Source organism: Gigantopelta aegis, chromosome 14 (genome assembly GCF_016097555.1).
Source record: "Gigantopelta aegis isolate Gae_Host chromosome 14, Gae_host_genome, whole genome shotgun sequence".
Classification (NCBI taxonomy): domain Eukaryota; kingdom Metazoa; phylum Mollusca; class Gastropoda; order Neomphalida; family Peltospiridae; genus Gigantopelta; species Gigantopelta aegis.
Window position 1 is genome coordinate 55,485,423 of NC_054712.1, and position 21,003 is coordinate 55,506,425.

Below are 21,003 nucleotides of genomic sequence, written 5' to 3' on the forward strand. Positions count from 1 at the left end.
AGTATGAAAGACAGAAAACAGACAGTTTCAGTTTGAATTTTATTAATGTGTTACATTGATATGTTCTCAAACAATAAGTAAGTGTACAATGAAATGGTACACAAAACGTCGGCGATCTCGCCCAACCTTGCTGATATGGAGTAAACTGAACAAAAGCAATGACAGAAAAAACAAAAGCTTGGGAATAAAGAACAGTATCAAATCCAAAACATTAATTAAATATTATTATAATAACCAATTTATTGTAATAAACAGTGACATTCCCGTCTGCTTATATGTATATAGAGTACGGCGATTTCGCCCAGCAGTATATGGAATTTACGATTATCTCGCCCGCGAGATCATCCGGGCGAAATCGACCGGTGGCGAAATCGCCGGACTCCATCAGAATCATGTAGCGTAACAATTTGTATAATGATTGATACAGGTAACAGTCTATTGTAAAGGTTTCTGTTGGATTTTTCCTTATAAAAACGTTATTAAAATCAATTATGACCCGATTTTTGTATTATCTGATAACTGTACTGCCTGAAGTGATTACGGTGCAATGAGTGACATGCACTAGTTCAGCATTTGCTGGTCCTCTAAGTACATTTGACGTAAAAAGGTATCTCCGACAGCAAAGCGTCAAAAGTTTACTCTTTAAAAATGGTGACGATCTGAGTTCATTTCGCTTAATGGGCAGTCAGCACTTACATATATAGTAAATAAACCATTCCATCTGCATTTTAACCATGACATCATATTTTGTTTTCACAGCAATCGATTATGGACACTGTTGATAAACCAATTTTAATAGTCATTTCCTCTAATGAGCGGTCAAGTAAACTTATTACGCAGTTATTGTCCTAGTTCACCAAGGTAAACATCTACGGTCCGTTTTTTAACATTTTGACATTTATTGGACCCGATGTTTACAACTTGAACAGCAAAAACAAGCGTGCAGTTTCCGCCCAGATTTCAGGCGGAATCGATACAACCATGGAATTAATTATTTCCTGGCGAAATATGAGATGTACCAATAAATATAAACACTTACTGTATAAAGAAAACTTCCCGAGTCACGTTTTACGCATAAATAGACAGTTTGTCCAAATAGTAATCCTGCATTAATCCAATTTTCAGTTACGAACAAAATCTCGAATATTCCCGCCGGCCATTGTGAGCATATTTAAAATGTGATTGAAAAACTGTTGGTGGATAATCGGATTATTTTTATTATTATTCGTCTCGGGTTCACGAGTTTATTCCACGATATTTAATGGAATATAACGTTTATAATAATAAAATAAATAAACTTAATTAATGAATAATATTTTTTAAAAATCAATTAATTGATAATAAATTAATAATAACAATTAAATTTAAATGAATAAAACCCCTAAAATAACTAATGACCAGTAATTATAGCTAAAAAAAAGAAATTAAATTAAAACAAAAAAGAAGAGGAAAAAAAAAGAGAAAAACCTTTGAAACACATGTAAGCAATGGCCTGTAATAATAATATTTACTAAAGGAAATAATAATTTTGGAAAAAGTAAATAAATGAAGGCCTTAAAATAAGTATATGGACCTGTACTAACAATCATTATTTTTTTAATAATAATAAAAAAGAATAATACACCCCAAACTTTAATGTGATAATATTATTAACAATGCATATAATGCAACCCACACAAAGCACATATGTAGAAACAAAAATAACAAAATAAATAAATTTAATAATCAATTCCATTCAGTTCCGCAATATTTCTTTTTACTGGGTGTACGTAAAATGCTTGATACGAATAATTCTCGTTCCGCAAAATTTTCATTCCGCATTTTCGATGTGCCAGGATAAAAATAGCTTTCAAATGTTTAAATGTGTCATCTTCAAACATCTAATCCTGGAAAGGTTACCAAAGGTATTGTACTTAATATTTTTGTCTAAAATTTATTAAAATATGTTGTTGTACGTGTTGAGGCTCTTAAATAAAGCACATATGCCTGATTTTATTAAATCATGATTGCAAATGGAAAATTCAATCCAATGGATAAACGTTACGGCACAGCAATAAACATCACAATAATAAATATCGTGCCGGAGACGTTTATCTTGATGAACTATTATTGTCCGAACCAAATTGTTAACAACTACGAAAAATTACTCTCCTACCTTTAATTGGTGTTAAAGTTCCTCCAAAGTTTGTCCAGACACGAATCTTGAAAAAACCATTACAATGACATAGATTCCACATACCTATATCGACTTTGCTGAGAGCGCACAGAGCAAAAAGCATGTAATTTTGTATCAGCTGCCATTTTGACTTTTTTTGGAATATACTTCAAGAGGGGTGAAAGGATAGGACTTAATCTAACAACGTCATAACATGTTATGATATAAAAGCAAACGTGATGACATCATATTATTTATTATTATTTTTATTTGTTTAATGATACCACTAGAGATCATTGATTTCATATTAATTGTGTCACATACTTCACCCTTCTTGAAGAATATTCCATAAACAAGCAACATGGCAGACGGCAGAAAACTGCATGTATTTTTTCCTATGCAATCATAGCAAAGACGATATCGGCGACATCGTTGCAGTCTCGTGTGTGGAGTCTGTATATTTGTAGTGGTTTTTTTTGCGATTTGTGTCTGGACAAACTTTGGAGGAAATCTAATGGCAATTAAAGGTAGGATAGTAATTTTTTGTAGTTGTTAACAATTTGGTTCGGACAATAGTTTATCATGGGAATGGTCTTATGAAATAAATTGACTGACAGATACAATGTAAATACAATTTAAGTAACAAGTAGTTCCTTGTGAAAAGATTTATAATGATCAAAAGCAAAATGGATATGTTTTTAAACAATAAGTTGTAAGATAAATGGTATCTTAACGGACACAGATGTATTTAAAAACATTTCTTACATAGGGCCTATCCTTAAAAAAAAGGTCCTCCAACAAAACATTATTAATGGCCTTTATACTTGTTGTCATGGAGCAATTAGTTTCAAGTTAACTTACATGTCATAGAGCAAACAATTTTGATCATGCTTTTTTTCATTGGATGTAGTGACCGGGTCATCACCTAGGCACAGCCAGTCTTATGTCTTTCAATTGATATCACATGTTATCATGAATTTATATAAAAAATGATGTTCTTACCAACAGATGTGTAATAAAGATATTTATTGCTACTCTTCATGAGGTCAAGTAAAATAAAAAAAAGTTGCTGATTGTTGCAAGATAAAAAAAGTTCTTAAAAAATATATTAATTATTGTTTTCAGTATCAACACAAGTAGCCTTGGCATACTGGTGAATCTATCATAAGCCACTGGGACATCCTAGAACTCTACCACCATTTTAATAGTCATTGGTTACTGGATATTTATAAACTACAGTACACATATGTTTATTTATTTAGGGCCTATTTTGAAAACCCCCACAAAAAACCAAACTTTGTTAATTAATTATTAATTTTATTATTTTTGAATTACAGTCATGACCAACACTAATTGTCCAGTATTACCTGACACTTTAGTGATTGATAACATCTCTGATGTCATATCCAGCCTGCGAGATGAGGGAGTCGGTGAAATAATCGGAGGAGGAATTCCACACTTAGATGGATGTCCTTCCTATGAAGAATTCTTCTTGCGCTTTCTGCTACCGAATAAGCCATGTGTTTTAAGTTCAGAAGCAACAGCCAAGTGGCAGAGTCGCAGAGAATGGGTGTGCAAAGATGGCAAGCCAGATTTTGAATTTCTACGACAACATTTTGGTAAGTCTAATAATAATGGGTGGTATGTCTGTATTTTGAAGGTCCATTTAATACTCTGAAGGTCCAGTACTCCAGAGGTTTACTTTTGGTTCTCCAGAGGGTCTACCCCAAAGCCTGACCCTGAGCATATCCCTAGCAGTAACCCTAGAGCCACGCATGAGTAGAGATAAACCATTTTACACAAGAAATAACAAATGGATAATTGCCATGAAATGACGTAACATGTGTGCCATACATTACTAATGTAGTTTTAGAACACCTGTGCCCCTTGATCAAATGGTATGTGCTGTCCTGTATGAATGAAAGTGCATACATAAATTATTTCTAACTGTGAATGGAAAAAGACGGCAGGTTTCCTCTGAAAACTGTCAAAATTATTAAATGTTTGACATTGATTGGTCAGTGATCAGTGTGCTCTTAGACTAGTGATTTTAGTAAACAAAACAACCTTTCACTTTTTAGTTTTAGAATAGCAGGCCTGAGTGTGGTGTGTCCCCATATATAGATGTGGCATTCCATTTTCTTAGTGGTATTTAGAGGCTTAAAAAGTCTGTTTGGGCATCGTAACTAAGATGTGAGCCTGGTAACTACCAGCTTTAAAGTCTATGACTTAACCATTACACTACCAAGGTCAGTTACTGTATATTTATTTAATTGACTGTGAAGTATTTGTTTAGACCTAAGACAAGAAATGTTACTCCATGATTCATTTCTGTAATTTCCACTTTGACAGAGAGGAGCAGTGTCGTACGATCGAACCACCTCTGTACCCATTTTCTGACTCGGTTTTTTCCTGTCTCATTCAGTGCCCCACAATTCTGCACTGGTATATCAAAAGCCATGGTATGTGCTGTCCTTCATCTGTGGGAAAGTGCATATATGAGATTCCTTGCTGCTAATTGAAAAATGAAGCTGATTTCGTCTTTTCAAAGTCTATGAATCAATATTATCAAATGTCCATCGCCTACCTACAGTCTCAACTTCCTCCACGGGTGCAGTCTCTGTGTACTTCCCTGCACCCACCTGGCATCCTCGTCCTCTGCCGTTGATAAAGCTGGCACTATCTAACGACCGTCGGTAGTAGGGGAGGCATAGTTAGGTAGTTACAAGTGGCTCTTTTCAATGCTAGAAGTAACTACTGAACACACTCTGAAGTGGTCAGACTAAGCCCACAGCTAAAAGCTGATGTGGAATGACAGGTGTGTAGCATGGATAGCCACAAGAGACAAGCACCTGTCGCGGTTGGAGAGACCAGGACTGGGATGTGGAGGTGGACAGCGAAAGAAGTTGAAAGATAATAGGAGTTGCCAGATTGGGAAGAAATGAGCTGGAGTAAAAGGAAAGGGGACAGTGGGATATAAAAAAAAAATCAGTTGATTGACTTCCAACATCCGATGATTTCAAATAAATCAATGTGATTTTACCTTTATTTGGTCATATTTTGTTGATGTGAAAGGCATATTTAAGATAAAAAGTATAATAAAGTTTTTTGGGTTGTTTTTTTCGGAGATGCCAGTATTTGTGTATATAATTTGTTTGTTTTTAATATTCATGAGTACAGGGAAAATTAGAAGTAGCAATGTAGCATTAACAGGTTTCCCCGTCTAGTTGTGTTGTTAAACAAAACACACTTTTTTGTTTTCGTCTCTCAGGAGATGCAGTTGTTCCAGTTGCAGACTGTGGTAAACAGGAGTATTGTGCTCATCCGAAACAGGAGATGTTACTCGGAGAATTCCTCCAGTATTTGTGTTCTGATCATGCAGGGAGTGAGGAATGTCTCTACCTGAAAGACTGGCACTTCACAAGGTTTGTCCTAGTCATGTAATCAGGAATATAATTATAATAATGCTGCTGCTGCTGCAACTACTAATACTACTCTACAAATAATAGTAAAATTCTACCAGCCTCGGTGTCGTGGTTAAGCCATCGGACATAATGCTGGTTTACAGGGTTTGCAGCCCAGTACCGGCTCCCCACCCAGAGCAAGTTTTAATGACTCAATGGGTAGGTGTATGACCACTACACCCTCTTTTCTCTCACTAACAATTAACAACTAACCCACTGTCCTGGATAGCTGAGGTGTGTTCCCAGGACAGCATGCTTGAACCTTAATTGGATATAAGCATGAAAATAAGTTGAAAATGAAAATGAAAGTATAATTCTTCACTGTACAGGGTGGGGGTCTAGCTTAATGGTAGAACGCTCACATGAGATGTTATAGATTGCCGTTTATTATATGGACTTAGATTTTTTCCCAGTCATGACTGGTACATCAAAGACTGTGGCATGTACTGTCCTGTCTATGGGAAAGCTCATATAAACAATACCTTATTGCTTTATAGGTGGAGTAGCTTATGTGGTGGCAGAAGATTTTCTGTCTCTTTCTCTTGACCATGTGTTGAAATAACCATACGTTAGACACCATACTGCTGTAGTTTTAAACTTGGCTGAGGTGTTGTTAACATATCTTCCTTTCCTTTTCTTCAGTGTGTTATTATATCCATTGTTATGAAACTGTCTTGTCCAAAATGATTCACAAAGTTACTTTTTCTCTCTGGTTAAGTTTTTAAACTTTTGCATGCTCGTAAGACTATTGTGGAATATATTGGGCCAAATTTTCTTACACAGGTATTTAAGCATTGGAGTAAATATAATTATGTAGTTATACAAAGTTTGCATAAAACACAAATGGGGGTGAGACATTGGTAAAGCACTCACCTGATGCACAGTCGGTCTAAGATCGATCCCTGTCGGTGGGTTCCATTGGGCTATTTTTTGTTCCAGCCAATGCACCACGACTGGTATATCAAAGGCTGTGGTATATGTTATCCTGTATGAGGGAATGGTGCATACAAAAGATCCCTTGCTACTAATGGAAAAAATGTAGCATGTTTCCTCTCTATGACTTTGTTACAATGATCATATGTTTGACATCCAAAAGCCGATGATTAATAAATCAATGTGGTCTAGTGGTGTCGGTAAACAAAACAAACTTTAAAACACAAACTGTTTGTAGTATTTATGTATTGTATTGGTATCAGTATTCTTCTGAAGTGGGTATAAGTTAAGGCCCAACTCTCCCCAAATCTGCTGACTGTTCTCTACAGTGTTTTAGCAGGAATGTAAAAAAAATTCGTGCTTGTATGAAATATTACCCCAACTCCCCATGAATCTAAGATAACTTGTATAGTAGATGAATATAGTATATTCAGTAGAATTCTTCTCTTGAAGATCATTTCCAGATTATACCGCCTATGAGACTCCGGTGTATTTCCGATCAGACTGGCTTAATGAATTCTGGGATACCCAGCTTGATAAACCGGATGACTACAAGTTTGTCTACATGGGGCCAAAAGATTCCTGGTATGTACATTTATACTAATTACTAAATTAAATATTTATTTTATTTTAATATTTGGTTTTACTTTTCTTTATTTGGTCATATTTTTTGGATGTAAAAGGCATGTTTAAGATATAAACTATGAGAAATCTATACCATATTTCCTCTAATAAGCGCTGGGCTTCCAATATATGTTGGGTAAGACGATCGAAAACTGATTACTCCCTGGCATTATTTAGGCACTTTACGTGGACAAATAATATTAATTTGTTCATTGTTTTGTTACAGTTTGAAATTGAAGTTTAAAAATATACTCTTCAAAAGAAGAAACGCAAAACCACATTGTCGTAACATTTGGAGAATTGATTTAATTATTGAATGGTGAGTCCGATAATTACCAAATGTTTGCATGAGTACAGGGAAAATTAGAAGTAGCAATGTAGCACTAACAGGTTTTCCCCGTCTAGTTGTGTTGTTAAACAAAACACACTTTTTGTTTTCGTCTCTCAGGAGATGCAGTTGTTCCAGTTGCAGACTGTGGTAAACAGGAGTATTGTGCTCATCCGAAACAGGAGATGTTACTCGGAGAATTCCTCCAGTATTTGTGTTTGATCATGCAGGGAGTGAGGAATGTCTCTACCTGAAAGACTGGCACTTCACAAGGTTTGTCCTAGTCATGTAATCAGGATATAATTATAATAATGCTGCTGCTGCTGCAACTACTAATACTACTCTACAAATAATAGTAAAATTCTACCAGCCTCGGTGTCGTGGGTTAAGCCTCGGACATAATGCTGGTTTACAGGGTTTTGCAGCCCAGTACCGGCTCCCCACCCAGAGCAAGTTTTAATGACTCAATGGGTAGGTGTATGACCACTACACCCTCTTTTCTCTCACTAACAATTAACAACTAACCCACTGTCCTGGATAGCTGAGGTGTGTTCCCAGGACAGCATGCTTGAACCTTAATTGGATATAAGCATGAAAATAAGTTGAAAATGAAAATGAAAGTATAATTCTTCACTGTACAGGGTGGGGGTCTAGCTTAATGGTAGAACGCTCACATGAGATGTTATAGATTGCCGTTTATTATATGGACTTAGATTTTTTCCCAGTCATGACTGGTACATCAAAGACTGTGGCATGTACTGTCCTGTCTATGGGAAAGCTCATATAAAACAATACCTTATTGCTTTATAGGTGGAGTAGCTTATGTGGTGGCAGAAGATTTTCTGTCTCTTTCTCTTGACCATGTGTTGAAATAACCATACGTTAGACACCATACTGCTGTAGTTTTAAACTTGGCTGAGGTGTTGTTAACATATCTTCCTTTCCTTTTCTTCAGTGTGTTATTATATCCATTGTTATGAAACTGTCTTGTCCAAAATGATTCACAAAGTTACTTTTTCTCTCTGGTTAAGTTTTTAAACTTTTGCATGCTCGTAAGACTATTGTGGAATATATTGGGCCAAATTTTCTTACACAGGTATTTAAGCATTGGAGTAAATATAATTATGTAGTTATACAAAGTTTGCATAAAACACAAATGGGGGTGAGACATTGGTAAAGCACTCACCTGATGCACAGTCGGTCTAAGATCGATCCCTGTCGGTGGGTTCCATTGGGCTATTTTTTGTTCCAGCCAATGCACCACGACTGGTATATCAAAGGCTGTGGTATATGTTATCCTGTATGAGGGAATGGTGCATACAAAAGATCCCTTGCTACTAATGGAAAAATGTAGCATGTTTCCTCTCTATGACTTTGTTACAATGATCATATGTTTGACATCCAAAAGCCGATGATTAATAAATCAATGTGGTCTAGTGTGTCGGTAAACAAAACAAACTTTAAAAACACAAACTGTTTGTAGTATTTATGTATTGTATTGGTATCAGTATTCTTCTGAAGTGGGTATAAGTTAAGGCCCAACTCTCCCCAAATCTGCTGACTGTTCTCTACAGTGTTTTAGCAGGAATGTAAAAAAAATTCGTGCTTGTATGAAATATTACCCCAACTCCCCATGAATCTAAGATAACTTGTATAGTAGATGAATATAGTATATTCAGTAGAATTCTTCTCTTGAAGATCATTTCCAGATTATACCGCCTATGAGACTCCGGTGTATTTCCGATCAGACTGGCTTAATGAATTCTGGGATACCCAGCTTGATAAACCGGATGACTACAAGTTTGTCTACATGGGGCCAAAAGATTCCTGGTATGTACATTTATACTAATTACTAAATTAAATATTTATTTTATTTTAATATTTGGTTTTACTTTTCTTTATTTGGTCATATTTTTTGGATGTAAAAGGCATGTTTAAGATATAAACTATGAGAAATCTATACCATATTTCCTCTAATAAGCGCTGGGCTTCCAATATATGTTGGGTAAGACGATCGAAAACTGATTACTCCCTGGCATTATTTAGGCACTTTACGTGGACAAATAATATTAATTTGTTCATTGTTTTGTTACAGTTTGAAATTGAAGTTTAAAAATATATAAAATTGTACCTTTGTAGTTTTTAGCTTTAATTTCAATTTTTTTTTGAAAAAATAAAGGCCGGGTCTCCATTAAGCGCCGGTCTCCAATAAGCGTCGGGTGTGCAAACATTTGAAAATGAATAAGCGCCCTGGTGCTTATTAGAGGAAATACGGTATATATTTTAAAATATCAATATTTGTACATATAATTTGTTTGTTTTTAATATTCATGAGTACAGACTCAATTAGAAGTTGCAATGTGGCATTAGCAGGTTTTCCCCTCTCTCTCAATTTTTAGATATTAGAAATTAGGAATTGGCAGTGGGCCTGGTGAGCCCTGCATAATTTATAATGTGCTGAGGTTTTTCTATTTATTTTTTTGTTCACTAGGACTCCGCTCCATGCAGATGTAATGAGATCTTTCAGCTGGTCAGCAAATGTGTGTGGTCGAAAGAAGTGGATTTTATTCCCACCTGGTTTGTATGTGCAAGCTTTGAAGTGTAAACTACTGTAAATAATGAATGAATGAATGTTATTGAACTGATTTATTGGGGCCAATTGTTTTCAAAATGGATAACCGGAACTGTTCACATTATTTTCACCGTCTATTGTTGACTTGTGGTTGCACAAATTAAAGTTATGATGATCCTGAAGTTTCTTTTAATTTAATTTTAGAATGTAACAGTTCAGTGTGTAACTGATTGGCAGTTTGTGTGAATTTAAAGTTACGTAACCATCATGTGAACAGAATGATGGTTTGCATGAAATATTTGCTCTGTAATAAAGGTAGTCATGTAATGGCATATTGGGTTTCTTCTCTTATATTTTTGCCAAGACACATACGAGCTGTTCCAGGTATAATCAGATTGGGGGAGGTGGGAAGCTCTTTAATTATTATTTAACTTGATAAATGTGTCGTAGTATGAGTAAAACACAATAACCCTAACCCTTGTTATTTTGGTGTTATTTTTTGCCTACCAGAATACATTAATTTATATACAAAATCAGTTAAATATGTTATTTTTCTTCCCATATCCTTTTCTTACAACTGACAATTTGACAGGTGAATTTTCAGTCGAGTTCAGAATAGTTGTTAATGCATGCTGTGTTATTTAGGTGAGGAAGAGGCCCTGAAGGACAGGTTTGGTCAGCTTGTTTTTGATGTCACGTCCTCCGATCTCGAAAATACATCCACCTACCCAAACTATGGAAAACTTCAACACCAGTTCGAGGTCATACAGGAAGCAGGGGAGGTAATCTTTGTGCCCAGTGGATGGCACCACCAAGTGGTGAACTTGGTAAGAAACATTGTTTCACAAGTGTTAAGATATTGGGTTCGAATCCCAGTACTGACACAAACCTAGAGCAAGCTTTATCATGTCGGTGGGGAGGTATTGGATCAGTCAACACTAAGAACTAACCATAAGTTATGTCCTAGACGGACAGTCAAGGTAGATATGTGTGCCCTGGACAGGATGCTAGAAGATTAATTAGAAATAATGTTGATTGTTAAAATGTAATAAACATTGTTTGTCAGGAAATCGTGGATAAGAAACAATCTGTTGAGTTTTAAATGTTATTTTTCCCAGTATTTTATATTGGTAACTGTTTTGTTAAAAAAAGTAAACTTTGTTTTATTTAACGACTCCACTAGAGCACATTGATTTTTTATCTTATCATCGGCTATTGGATGTCAAACATATGGTCATTCTGACACTGTTTTTTAGAGGAAACCCACTGTTGTCACATAGACTACTCTTTTATGACAGGCAGGATAGCACAAACCAGTTGAACCAGTTATGGATCACTGGTCGGTGCAAGTGGTTTACATCTACCCATTGAGCCTTGCGGAGCACTCACTCAGGGTTTGGAGTCGGTATCTGGATTAAAAATCCCATGCCTCGACTGGGATCCGAACCCAGTACCTACCAGCCTGTAGACCGATGGCCTAACCACGACGCCACCGAGGCCGGTCTGTTATGTTAAGTGCGATTGCCATTTCAAGGGGTGTCCTGACTATAGGAGGGCGGTCCGCATCATGGCGGACAGGGTGCCCATTTCAAAAAAATCTCGGGAAGCCACTATGGCTGGGCCCTGCTCCCCGGGACTGGCAGCTGGCGCAAAATTAACTAGCAAGACTGAGTCTGGACATAATTTTAGCCGACCAGTCTCTGCTGTTAATTCATATGCCGGCGTAACCTCAGGGACCAACCAATTAAAATCAGATCATTTAATTACAGCTCTCGATCTAGTTAGAATACTTTCTGGACTTCTTTTGACCCGAGAGAATAAAAAGGTCCCGACTTCTAAATTTTCTATAGCTGACATTCGGATGGCCTCTGGTGATGCCTGTGAGTTGTTAAACATTAATTTAGCTATCGAGGTTGACCCTAAAGCCATTGAGGCACGCAATGTTGCCTGGTATAGGGCTAGAGACCTGGTAGCACAGGAGCCACAGAGCAATGATAATGTGGACTAAACTGTTAGACAAAGTTAGTCCCCGGGAAAATAGAATTGCTCCGTGTCTCATCATGCAGACAGGCCCTAAAGGCAGGAATATAAATTTTAATAATAATAATAATAAACTTACTAACCATAATGGTTTAAACATATTACAGTGGAACGCCCGTGGTCTGCGCACCAATGGCCCAGAACTTAAAAACTATATTGACCATAATAAGTTTATTGATATTATTGCCATTCAAGAGACCTTATTACCGAATAACTCCTTACAAACTAAAAAAAATAAACTATTTGCAGAATATAAAATTTCAGGATATACAGGTCTCTTTTTTAATAGTGGCAATAAATCCACGGGGGGGGGGGGGGTAGCTACCTTTGTCAGAAATGGAATTTCCCACTCCCAGCTTACTGTAATTGAGACGAAACCAGAGATCGAAGTTTTGGGGGTGTCACTTCATACTAAAAATAATAATATTAATATTTTTAATTACTATGTACATACTAGATTATCAGGAAAAAAATTAAGTATAGATGACTTTTTGAAACCAATAGGGAGTAATAATATAAATTTAATAGTAGTGGGGGATTTTAATTGTAAAAATATTTTATGGGGGTCTGATACAACTAATTTACAAGGTAATATAATAGAACAGTATATGGATAATTTAAATATGGCTTGTTTAAATGATGGTAGTTTTACCTATTTTTCTGACACCCACCATACATGGTCGTGTCTGGATCTATCTTTCGTCTCAAAAAAATTAGCAGCTAAATGTGAGTGGGAGACTCTTGATGACTTGGGTAGCGATCACCTACCCATAAAAATTAAATTTAACATTTTAGACAGTTGGAATAATAAAAATAATAATACTAAACGTAAATGGAATTTAGATAAAGCAAATTGGGTGGACTTTGGTCACATGTGTGGTCTCTTGGACCATGAGCAGATTAGGGACAAGAATATTAATATATTTAATGATAAATTGATTAAAGTAATTATAGACATAGCAGACAAAACAATTCCAATATTTAGTAACAAGGGTAGTCGCTCTTCCGTCCCGTGGTGGAATGAGGAACTATCCAAGCAAAAAGCCGAAAGCAATAAATGTAGAAGGAAACTAAAGAAATTTATAAATTTAGAGAATATACAGAAATTTAAAGAAAGTAAATATAAATTAAAGTTAAATATTATTAAATTAAAAAATGCCTCATGGCACCAGTTCTGTAGTTCGCTAAACAAGGATTCAGAGGTAAAAGAAGTATGGTCGAGGATTAAAAGGATTCAGGGGAGATCTACAAAAAATAATAGTATACTTAAAAACAGTAAAGTCTATACTAATGACCAATTAAAAGCTAATGTTTTAGGAGCAACGTTTAGGCAAAACTCAGCTACAACTAATTATTCACTATTCTTTCAAACTAGAAAAATTAAAATGGAAAGAGATAGCCCGATCCCCCTTGAAGATCATAGTCCGGATTCTGTCAGACCATACAATGCACCTTTTAAAATCTGGGAACTGAAAGAGGCTTTTGGTAACCGTAAGGGCTCAGCTCCAGGGCCAGATAGATTTAGCTATATATTTTTTAAACATATGCCTACCAAAACCCTCGGACTGTTCCTAGAACTATATAATTTAATATGGCTCGAGGGGGCTCTTCCTCTTAATTGGAAACATGCAGAGGTCTTTGGACTTCCAAAGCAGGGTAAGGACCCCCTCGATCCGTCTAATTATAGACCAATATCCCTAACATCCAGCGTCTGTAAGACCATGGAGAGTATGGTAAACCAACGCCTTATCCACTTTCTGGAGACCAACAAATTATTGTCGGTTTTCCAGAGTGGTTTTAGGAGACACCACTCAACTACCGACCACCTAGTTAGGCTTCAAACCGAGGTCAAAGATGCCTTTCGGAATGGCCGCAAGGTGGCGGGAGTTTTTGTGGATATTGAAAAGGCATACGACATGGTCTGGAGACGCGGTTTGTTGTTCAAAATTTATCAAATGGGGATAAAAGGGGCAATGTTCTCATTTATAGTAAAATTTTTAGAAGAAAGAACATTTGCCGTTAATGTTAATGGTAGTTTTTCCCCCATTTTAAATTTGGAGAATGGTATCCCACAAGGCTCAGTGATAGCGCCCACATTGTTTGGAATCTTCATAAATGATCTAGATATAGCACTTATCACTTCCAATAAAAGCACTAAAACATCCCTAAGTGTCGGACTTTTTGCTGACGATACAGCATTCTGGAGGATAGGGAAAACCTATGATGATATCAAAACAGACCTCCAGAATGACTTAGATAATCTACATAGATGGTCAGCAGCCTGGGGGGTTACTATCTCCAAAGCTAAAACTAACTGTATAGTATTTCAGAAATGTAGAGAATTTAAAAAAAGATATAAGTTAGAATTGAAATTCAAAAATATTATTATTAAACAAGTACAGTCTGTCAAGTTTCTGGGTGTAATCTTCGACCATGCCCTTAGTTTCATCGAACACATTGCTGGGATTACCGGTAATTGTGTCCTCTATTTAAATCTTTTGAGGATACTTTCCGGTACGTCATGGGGTGCAGACAGGAAAACTCTGCTTATGGTCTTCGAGGCCTTCATAGTGTCCAGACTCCAGTATGGTGCAATGGCCTTTGGGTGTGCAACCCAAACACACTTAAAAAAACTTGATGGAGTATATGGTAGGGCCCTCAAGATAATTATTGGGGGAGCTATCTGTACTCCATATGATAGTATAATGGTGGAATTGGGAGTGCTTCCCCTTACCTTGAGGAGAATCAGGCAAGGTTTCCGGTATATAAGTAAAACAAGGAACCAGGTGCCTGATTCTCCTATAAATAGTTTAGCTCCTCAGGAGGTTAAGACGGTCGGGGATAGGGATATATCCATTATTTCTTATCTTAATAAATATGCCACTGATTTTGGAGTTTCTGGACTGACCATTGGGGATGCTAGTGGTAGACTGGACTATCCGTGGCAGTTAGAACGCCCAGTGGTAAACTTCCACATTAGAGATGAAATAACTAAGTATGATAACCCATATATTAAAAAAATTATATTTCAGGCAGTGGTGGAAAAATTCTATCCAGACTGTGTACAAGTGTACACAGATGGATCGAAGGACCCCGCCACTGGAAAAACAGGTATGGCTTTCGCTATTAAAATTAACAAAAATATAAAACCGATAGCCATTAGGGCCAGGCTTACTGATAATATTTCGGTTTATACATCTGAACTTATTGCCATACTTTATGGGTTAATGTGGATACAAAATGATAATATTAAAAGAAATGGCCCTGGTGGATATGTGCTTTTCACCGATAGTCTAAGTTCGCTTCAGGCTATCCTTGGATGTGGGGGTGTTAGACCCGAATTAGTAAATAAAATATATAAATGTTACAATAGCATTATCACCAGTGGAACTAAGGTTCGACTTGAATGGGTGCCGGCACATGTCGGCATACCAGGAAACGAACTTGCTGACACGAACGCCAGAAATAGCCTGCGTGATAAGAAAATAGGGATCGAGATTAAATATAATTATAAAGAATTTAACTCTATATTAGAGCCACATCTTGGTAAACTATGGCAGTCCGAGTGGGACCACCATACCAGGGTGTGGCATGCATATATTAAGCCGAAGGCAGCGGGACCCGGCCCAATATCCTTCAACATTAAGGCCACTAAAATAATTTCGAGACTTAGAATGGGAGTATGTTATGGCCTTAATGGTAATAAATTTAAAATAAAGAAATCTCCCACCCCTAACTGTCTGGTGTGTAATAAAGTAGAGGATGTGAGGCATTTTCTGCTTGAATGCACCAGACACAGGTTAAAACGTAAGAATTTAGAAAGTTTTTTTAAGAGACATAATTTAGTGCTCAACGGCCTAAATTTACTGAACCCCCCGATTGAGCACAAGAGGGAAATTGATAGGCTCCTGATTGCCTTCGTGCTTGGAACTAATGTACCAATATAAATATAATATAACCAGTTATTTAGCTAAGCAGACAATGGTCTCGGATGGCTGTCTGGGACCGATTGTTCCATTGCTCCCCCCCCCTTTTTTTGGTTTTGGTGCTCTTATTATATTCTTGAGGTATTCCATTAACACTTACTAATTTCCTGAATAAATACTCATAACATAGCTCTCTGTCCTATCGCGCCTGGCGTGCTCTTGGACATAGTTACTCTGCATAATATTAGAAGCTAGATAAAATACCGGCTTTTAAATATAAAATATAGTATATATTAATTTTAATTTTAATTTTACAAGAATATTAATTTTAACTATTAAGGTAGGTGGGTTTTTTTCCCTTCCTTTTGATTTTAAGTAAGAATGTGGGGTATGAATGGGAGAATGTTAGATCAGCTTGGGTGTAATATTGAGGTGTCTAACCTGGCAGTTAGACATTTCTTGACTGCTCACCGGCTACGTTATATATATATGTAAAATTTTTAAACTGATTGGTATTTTTTTTATTTTTTTTTTTGGATTTTAATTTATTTGTATAAATGTTTACAAGCGTGCTCTGTATTTTAATATTTTGATATATTATTTTATTATATATTTTTAATTATTATGGAATAAAGCATGAGAGAGAGACAGATGTGCTCTCTCTCTAATTTAATGGGACTTAGCAGTACCCATGCCGTCTAGCGGTCCTTGGTATTATTGCCCTGGACCGCTCTTCGGTTTTTATAGATTAAAGGGTGATGGCGTCTGTGAATGACATAACTTTTAGATTCTCGAGGACTACAGAGAGGCGCCCGGAACCAAGTGGTCACCGGGGGTGCGTTTCTACTCCGGCGGGGGGACAGACGAAGACTCCTTTTCCATCGTCCGGACATGATGCTGTCACTCTGAAAGTGACATCCACTCTCCCAGTGGATAGTTTATGAGTATTAAAGTTAAGAGTATATATAACCAATAAATAAATTTAAACCAACTATACGAGGGCCGTGCCGGTGGAGGGCATCGCGGTTGGGAGTGGGGGGTGGGGGGGGCGGGAGACCACCGGAGGGTAGGAGGTAGGCGTAGGCGTAGGCGGTTTGGCAGTAGGAGAGTTTAAGGTTTGTCCGGGGGGCTCCGGCCCCCCCTCCCCTGGGCCTCGGCCCCCTCCTGCCTGACACACTTAGATTCCCAATACCGACATGGCACCTCCCTCAAATGATATAATTTTCCGTGTGGCGGATTAGTCTAGAGAAGAACCTCACCCTTAATTCCCTTAGGGTTAAATAAGAAGATATAGATTTAGAGTTGTTTAAGTTTAGACCGCCCGGCTAAAAATGTGGCTAAATTTTTAGAAATAGGTATTTTATGTTTGAAAAGCACAAATAAATTGGTAATGTCCCCTCAAATATTTTTGGAGTAAAGTTTAAAATTGCCCCTATATTTCTGTCCCGGACCACTCCTGCTGGCTATCCAGAGGAGGGGCCCGTGACAGACATGCTTGAAACCCTAGTGGTATAGGAGCATGTAAATAAATATTGGATTGGATTGCCATTTCTTTACAATACTAAAATGAGGATTGCATGTAATATTTATCAAATGGGCTGAAATTGGCATAATTGATTTGTTGAAAGACAAAAGCCAGACTTTACCCGTTTAGTGAGATGTAGCTCAGTGGTTGCCTGAGATGTGATATGTTCCTGGGTCAACTCCCGTCGGAGCACCCATTCAATTAATGCATGCTCTTCTTTTTTCTTTTTATATATAGGAGGATACCATCTCTATCAACCACAATTGGTTCAATGGCTGTAACATTGACATCTGTTGGAAATTCATGAAACAGAGCTTGGCAGATGTGAAGAAAGAGATCTCAGATTGTCGGTCCATGGATGGATGGCATCAGCAGTGTCAGGTATTGAACTGTATTGTAATTCAATAAGCAGAAATTTTTGCAGAATACTGGATTTTTAATCATCTGTACAGCAGAGGTGGGGAAAAGCCCTTTTTTCCCGGTCTGGGACCGATTCTCGATCTCTGAGACCGATTTTTTTTTTTAAAAACGTGCGTTTGCCGGTCCCACTTTTGTCATTCTTGTCGGTCCGAAGCACCTGTCCATTTCTATTATTGGAACAAATTCCTATCCGGCAAGTGGACCGGCCTGCCCAGACTTCGGTATCTCGTGCAAGATTTAAAATAATAAATAAATAGTGGTCAATATGGCTGGTGTTTCAGACGTTTGTGATTTTAAAGTCTGCCTAAGTGTATCGCCAGTCACTGAAGTCAGACCTACAAGGCTAGACATTTGTCAAAGTCGCTGAGCTGGTCAAGAGATTAAACAGACGTTAACGATAGCACCATTCTTAGTTTAGACAGCACTCCAATTAAAACAAAGGACCCAGAATTTGCAACTGGTTACAATCGACACCTGTCAACACCTGCATGTGTACGGAGCTCTGTCGGGTCGAGTGTCCTAGTCCGAAGCAAGAGGCTTTTGTGCAATACAAACTGCTTGAAATAGCATAAAATATACTGAAATAATCGATAAATGTATTTATTGTTGACTGTTCAATGTAGTGTATCCAATAATTATAAAGGATTTTAAAATTAACAAAAGGTTTCCACCTTTTTTGTTAACAAGTGGGAGTAAACAGAACAGCTACATGTACTGTTATCTCTAGAGCCAGCAGAGGTCAAATTTCATCCAATCAGTGATGACGTTATTACTCTCTTTGTCTAAACATGTGCTAGCTCAGGCTGTCAAACGCTTCAACGGTGCCATCTTTTATTAATTTTCAGGACACCGTACTGAATACTTGTACTTTTTATACATATATGGGAATTAAAATTCATAACTGTTATTCATTTTTTATATTATTTATTCCATTATGTAAAATATATACAATTTGTGGGTGTTTTTTACTGTTGTGATAAAAAAAAAAAAGTTTCATGTTTGTCATTTCGCGTTCATGATTCAAGATAAAACTATACAAATGTCACTATGATTTTTAAAAAAAACTATTTGGCAAATATCGTCTTTTAAATGTTCTTTTTATTCTTTTCTTTTTTCCCCTCTGGTAGTGACGACATCAAGTGGGACCGATTGACAATTTTATTTTTCCCCACCCCTGCTGTACAGAGCTTTTTGAGTTTTCCTCTATTTGTCAAATGTTTTGCATATTCTCTGTCCAAAAAGTACGATACGGTTTCGGCTGATGCTGTGCATCCATTCTGAATGGGGCCTCCATATTAGACCAGTGTACATCCCTAATCCCAAGGCCAGTCTTAGTACCTGATTACCAATATTAAATGTTCTGGATTTGTTTTCATAACCCACTTTCATTTCTGAATAAGTAAAGATTTTTTTTTTGGAAATGTTTATTGGTGTGGTGTGTATAGAGTATTGGATTAAACTGGTATGGTTATAATAGAACCTAACATAATCGCATCGTGTAACAAATACATTTATAATATATATACTGTATTAAACAATTATGATTGCTTTTTTAAAGAAATTTTATAGTTTTTTTTTTGGTTTCAGCTCATTCTTAAAGCAAGTGCTGGGATTGATGTCATTGAGTTTTATGGTTTGTTGCTGTCAATTGCCCTGCATAGACTGAAGTCTATTGGTTGTCTAGATAACAGTATTATGGTACACCAACTTTCATTGGATGTCAGGCATTCATGTGACTCTGATACTGCTAACTCAACCCCCGATCCATCTTCAGTTAATAGAAACAAGATTGGTAAATCTTCAAGTGATAAACATGGTGATTCGATTGCCAATAGTTCTGCAGTATTTTCTATTGACAAAACTGTGTTTGATCATGCCAACATAAATAAAACAAGCAAATCTAATCAAGAAAACCAATGTGAAAAAGACTTTAGTGCTGAATGTGCAGAAGATTATTCTTCATTAGATGGGAAAAGATTTGGTGATTCTAAGACAGAATGTTTGTCAAATCGGATAGATGGACATTCTCTAACAAATACCAACTTCCATACAGTATTTCGAGACAAAACACATTCAGGGGATTGTTGCCTTGATTTGCTTGACGGATTATCTCAAGAAGATGTAAAATCTGGATTATTTCAGGAACCAGATGTAAAAGTTGGATTATCGAAGAAAGCAGACATTAAAGCTGGATTATCTCAGAAATCAGACGTAAAAGATGGATTATCACAAGAAACAGATGTAAAAGCTGGATTATCTCAGAAAGCAGACATAAAAGCTGGATTATCTCCAGAAGCAGACATAAAGTATGGATTATCCTGCGAATCGGACGTTAATGCTGGATTATCTGAAGAAACTGCTATGAAAGCTCAATTATTGTCAAAAGCAAATGGTCGTCGTGGCAGATTGCAGAACATGCACTGGAGGTTCTGTGAGAAACGACATGCTCTGTTTGACCTGAGCAGGGTCAAGGACATTGTTCTCGAGGTGACACAGGATGAGGACTGGATACAGCTGGACACCAGCTGTCTGTCCGTTTCTCCTCGAACACTTTTAAATGAAATATTGCTCATCACAAAATGCAGCAAATAAAAAAAATTAAGTTTTGCATTTGTATTTTATTTTACATAATTACATGCATATGTTAGTTCAAGGACAGGACCTAACTGAGTTGGTAAAGTGCTTGGGTCAAAGGATCAAACCCCCTCAAGGGACCAATTCTCCAACTGGATTTTTCCCACATTCAAACCAGTGCATCACAACCAGATGTCAATTGATGTGGAATGTGCTGTCCTGTCTCCTGTCTGTGGAAAAGTGATAATAAAAGATCCCTTGCTGCTAATGGAAAAATGTAGCAGGTTTCCTGTGAAATCTATGTCAGAATTACTAAATGCTTGACATTGCCAATGATTAATTAATCAATATGTCTAGTGATGTTGTTAAACAAAATAAACTTTTTATGTTAGTTGGATGGCAGATTGGCCTGTATTATGAGGATTTAAATGAGATACAAAAC

At 36.8% G+C, this 21,003-nt stretch overlaps 1 protein-coding gene across 1 annotated transcript; it reads left to right on the plus strand.

Moving 5' to 3' along the window:
- Nucleotides 1–1,846: 1,846 nt before the first annotated feature.
- Nucleotides 1,847–20,595, plus strand: LOC121389344. Its single transcript, XM_041520939.1, has 11 exons — nucleotides 1,847–1,904; nucleotides 3,493–3,774; nucleotides 5,427–5,580; nucleotides 7,006–7,137; nucleotides 7,625–7,632; nucleotides 7,687–7,777; nucleotides 9,203–9,334; nucleotides 9,996–10,081; nucleotides 10,722–10,903; nucleotides 17,805–17,948; nucleotides 19,575–20,595. Exons 1-11 carry the CDS (start codon nucleotides 1,862–1,864, stop codon nucleotides 20,577–20,579), a joined length of 2,259 nt encoding a protein of 752 aa, XP_041376873.1. The 5' UTR covers nucleotides 1,847–1,861; the 3' UTR covers nucleotides 20,580–20,595.
- Nucleotides 20,596–21,003: the final 408 nt, after the last annotated feature.

Bases quoted from the DNA above. Each gene is read 5' to 3' on its own strand.
- LOC121389344 (XM_041520939.1), top strand. From the start codon at position 1,862: ATGTGTCATCTTCAAACATCTAATCCTGGAAAGGTTACCAAAG. The intron at 1,905-3,492 runs GTATTGTACTTA...TTTGAATTACAG, and splicing joins TCCTGGAAAGGTTACCAAAG to TCATGACCAACACTAATTGT. The intron at 17,949-19,574 runs GTATTGAACTGT...TTTTGGTTTCAG, and splicing joins GATGGCATCAGCAGTGTCAG to CTCATTCTTAAAGCAAGTGC.